The sequence below is a fragment of the Electrophorus electricus genome, chromosome 13, assembly GCF_013358815.1.
Source record: "Electrophorus electricus isolate fEleEle1 chromosome 13, fEleEle1.pri, whole genome shotgun sequence".
Lineage (NCBI taxonomy): Eukaryota > Metazoa > Chordata > Actinopteri > Gymnotiformes > Gymnotidae > Electrophorus > Electrophorus electricus.
This window is the reverse complement of record NC_049547.1, coordinates 19,762,554-19,766,050: the sequence shown is the minus strand read 5'-3', so window position 1 is coordinate 19,766,050 and position 3,497 is coordinate 19,762,554. Positions and strand designations below refer to the sequence as shown.

The 3,497-nt window shown below is 45.8% G+C and overlaps 1 protein-coding gene across 4 annotated transcripts in view; it reads right to left on the bottom strand.

Annotated features, from left to right (window-relative positions):
• Nucleotides 1-402: 402 nt before the first annotated feature.
• The window catches only part of ehbp1 (EH domain binding protein 1), a 119,021-nt gene continuing 115,926 nt past the window's right edge, over nucleotides 403-3,497 (bottom strand). For all 4 annotated transcript variants that reach the window (XM_027017819.2, XM_027017815.2, XM_027017817.2 and 1 more), the window contains 2 exons: nucleotides 1,986-2,100; nucleotides 403-1,608 (listed from right to left, as the gene is read on the bottom strand). In XM_027017819.2, the coding sequence (XP_026873620.2) occupies nucleotides 1,518-1,608; nucleotides 1,986-2,100 (206 nt within the window). In that variant the 3' untranslated portion in view covers nucleotides 403-1,517. The remainder of the gene's footprint in view (nucleotides 1,609-1,985; nucleotides 2,101-3,497) is intronic.

Genomic DNA, 3,497 nt, shown 5'->3' with positions numbered 1-3,497 from the left:
AACTTTAAATTCGTTCTTTGCCTACCCTGCGCCTAGTTAACCTGACACATGGAATGATGCCGAAAGAATTACAGGTAACACAAAAAAGAGATTTTAGTTGTTGTCCCTTGCTTAATAACTAATAAAAAGTAAAATAAAACCACCAAAGCGCTTTTAGTTTTGGAGCCGTCACTGGAAAAACAAGTTATTCAGCACACGGAACAATTTGACAGGCCAAATTAAATCAAAGTCCATATTTACAACCGGTGTAAGAAAATCCAAAACGTTCAAATGTATTAACGCAGCCGGTACATAAAGAATGGAAAATAAACTTTAATAACCGCAAACCCGTGATAGGCGAATACGACGCGATAACGTTCGTTTCATTACAGCTTACACTGGTACCGAAAAAACACGCATGAGTTAAGAGTATGAAAGCGTTTCGGTTTTTATTGATGACTGGTAATTTTAGGAATAAATAAACAAATGTTCACACAATAAGTCAGCAGCACGAGATGTGAACCAGAGACATATGAAAGCATGGATCTCTTTTTAAGTATACAATAAATATTAACGAGGTCCTCAGTTAATGCGTGTGGATGTGAAGATGGTCACTTGCACATATCTTAAAAGACAAATGACATTAATTCAAATCTGATCTCAGAGTGCTCCTGTATATAAGATATTGCAAGTCCCCCCCCAGACAGTCAAATGAAATATACAGCCTGACCCTCACTCCCCTATAAGCAAGTACTTAAAAGTACTACACATCCCAACTTACTAGATCTTAAATGTTTGGTAAACCATCCATGAACAAAAAATATGTAATAAAAAAAAGTGTGCATTTGTAAATGCAACATTCCCATCAGAAGATATTCTATACATTTAAAAAGTAGTGTAATTAAGAGACATTCATTAAAGAGATATTCATTAAATAATAAACACTGCTTGCTATAAAGAATATGCTGACATGTTTTGATCTCCAAGTTGAAATGATAAATATTTTTCTTTTTTTTTGGAAATCCAATAAATGTTAATGAAACATTCCTTATAAAACAACGCTGTGTTGTACCTAAAAACTTTGCACTCAGAATCTCCCGCATGTGAAATGAGCCCACGTTGTCAAGGCTAAGAGGCTACGTGCGCCTGACACGTCACGGACCGAAAGGCCGAGAGTCTGGTCTGGCTCTCTCCGAGTCACTGGGCTGCGGGTTGTTCGGCTCCGCAGAAAGGCTTGGGCTTGGTTTCAGCATTACGCCTCTACCACATAAAAGTACCTTGTTTGCAATCAAAACAAAATGGAGCATAATCTATTACCGTGTGTGAAACGTAATCCATCAGTGTACAGGAAACCCAAGGTGTTAGTCAGGGTTACCCACCAGCCCAGGGTTAGAATTGTGGACCCAACTTTCATATAAAGTTGAAATAAACATAAGTGTTGACGTGTGGTTCAGTATGATAATAATACATTTCTTGAAATTGCAGTGAATACTCTTTTGATCCTTAGTCATTTTAGTGTGTTTCTGTCCCAATGACGGTCATTGAAGGGTACACTTCTCCTCTTTCTTAGACATCTTTCCTTTGTTCTGTTCCAGAGTCCTCTCCAGGTGCTCATCCTCTTCCTCCGCCCTGCAAAAGGGTACACGCGCACAAACACACACACACACACACACACACACACACACACACACACACACACACACACACACACACACACGCAGGGTCAGAGGTCAGAGACTGGGACTTGAGACGAGGCAACCTGCAATGCTGCCTCCTCGGCTGTGTGGCTCTGTGGCCCAGGTCTGGTGAAGCTCTGCGGTTCCAGGGTGGCTCACTCACCCCCCACTCAACAAACAGCAAGCACTGGGGAAAACACAGGTGACAAACTCCAGCCTACAAAATGACCTCAAAGTCATACTTGTGACAAGTGGAGGGCTAATTCTGGGTCAACTATCCCAGAATGCTTTGCAGGGGGAAAGGAGGGAGACAGAGGGGAGCAGACTTACTCCTTCTCCTGTGCATCGAGATCTCGCACGAGTGCGTCGCGTTTGTTGACCAGGATGACCAGGTCATCCAGGAGAAGCTGCTCACGGCGCTTCTGGGCCTCGGTCTTCTGCCAGTCTGGAATCAACAGTGAGAGGAGCTTCAGGGGTCAGTGAAAGGGAGGAGCAGGGCACAGGGCCGTGTGCAGTATACAGCTACACCTGATCAACGCACACATGGCTTCACCTCCATAAACCCCACCGTCCCCAGCACCAAGAGCCTTCATGCAGGTCCAGCTGGACACAAGAGAACACTGCCAGAGTTAATTAAACACTGAGGAGTTAACTGAGCGGAGACGGACAGAGGGGAAAAGCTAAAGAAGACTCCGGCCTGAGAGGACTAACTGGCCACAAGCTCCACTAAAGCTTCCCCACAAGACTGCCACAGGATTTCAACGTCGGAGAACTGTGAGCCCTGCTATTCATTATTTTATTTGTCGTGACAGGAGTTTGTGGCTTGGTTGTACTGTGTTCTGAACTTTAAGGCCTGACTGCTGTGAATCAGAGGGTGATGTGAGTAGGAGCTTCAGTGATGGGTGTTTCACCTGTTACCTCAGCGTGGAAGTCACAAACAGGAGAAACTCAGATAAGAGCCGCAAAGGTGAGGTCAGAGCGCCCGCACTAGCTGCCGACGCAAGTTGCCACGATTTCTCCACACCTTGTGTACCTGGCACCCCACCGGACTGCCAGCGCCTCAGAGCGCATGCCCAAGGCACCCGCAGTTCTCACAGGGTCACTCTCTCCCAAACAGATTAAAGCACAAGCAGAACTCCTAAAGGCTCTGGCTGGAAGTTGCTCACTGCAGACTGCAAATTGAGTTATTTGAAGTTCAGAGTGTTCTTTTTCAACAGTGTCAATAAATCAAGTCTACTTGTGCAGGAAAATGTTGGAACATCGTGCCAAACTGGCCAGGAAAGCCAGCCTAAAAAACATCCTGGCTACTCCAATCAACCATGACTCATATTGGTGGAGATATGAGGAGAGATACCAGTGGCTGCTAGGTTACCTGGGCCCATTCTCAAGCCTGCTGGTATCCGTGCGCTGACTTCACATACTTCATGGAGCACATAAAAAAAAAGCCTGAAGGCAACGCCCTACCTGCCCACAGCATGGGGCCTGGTCTGTGCTCGCTCTCACTCACCTCATGGACATGTATCAGACCATGTATTGATAATTAGACGATGTAGCCGTATTTGAACTGATTTCTGTGCAGACCAGGGCAGGGTGTGTAAAACGTCTTCAAGGCCAATCCATGCCCTGAAAAGGTCAGTCCTTAAAATAAGTGCATGTTATTAAAAATAAATGTTTTTTTTTTTCTCGCTACGGTGGTGTGACCATGTGTTGACGGGTGGGCGGGGCCTGGCCATGCCTGTGACCCGCTGGGAGCAGAGGTGGAGTCTAAAAGGTCTCTACTCCTCCCGCTTGGCCTTTGAAGTGGTGGTGGGGGGGGCGGCGCCCGGCGGCAGCGTCCGACAT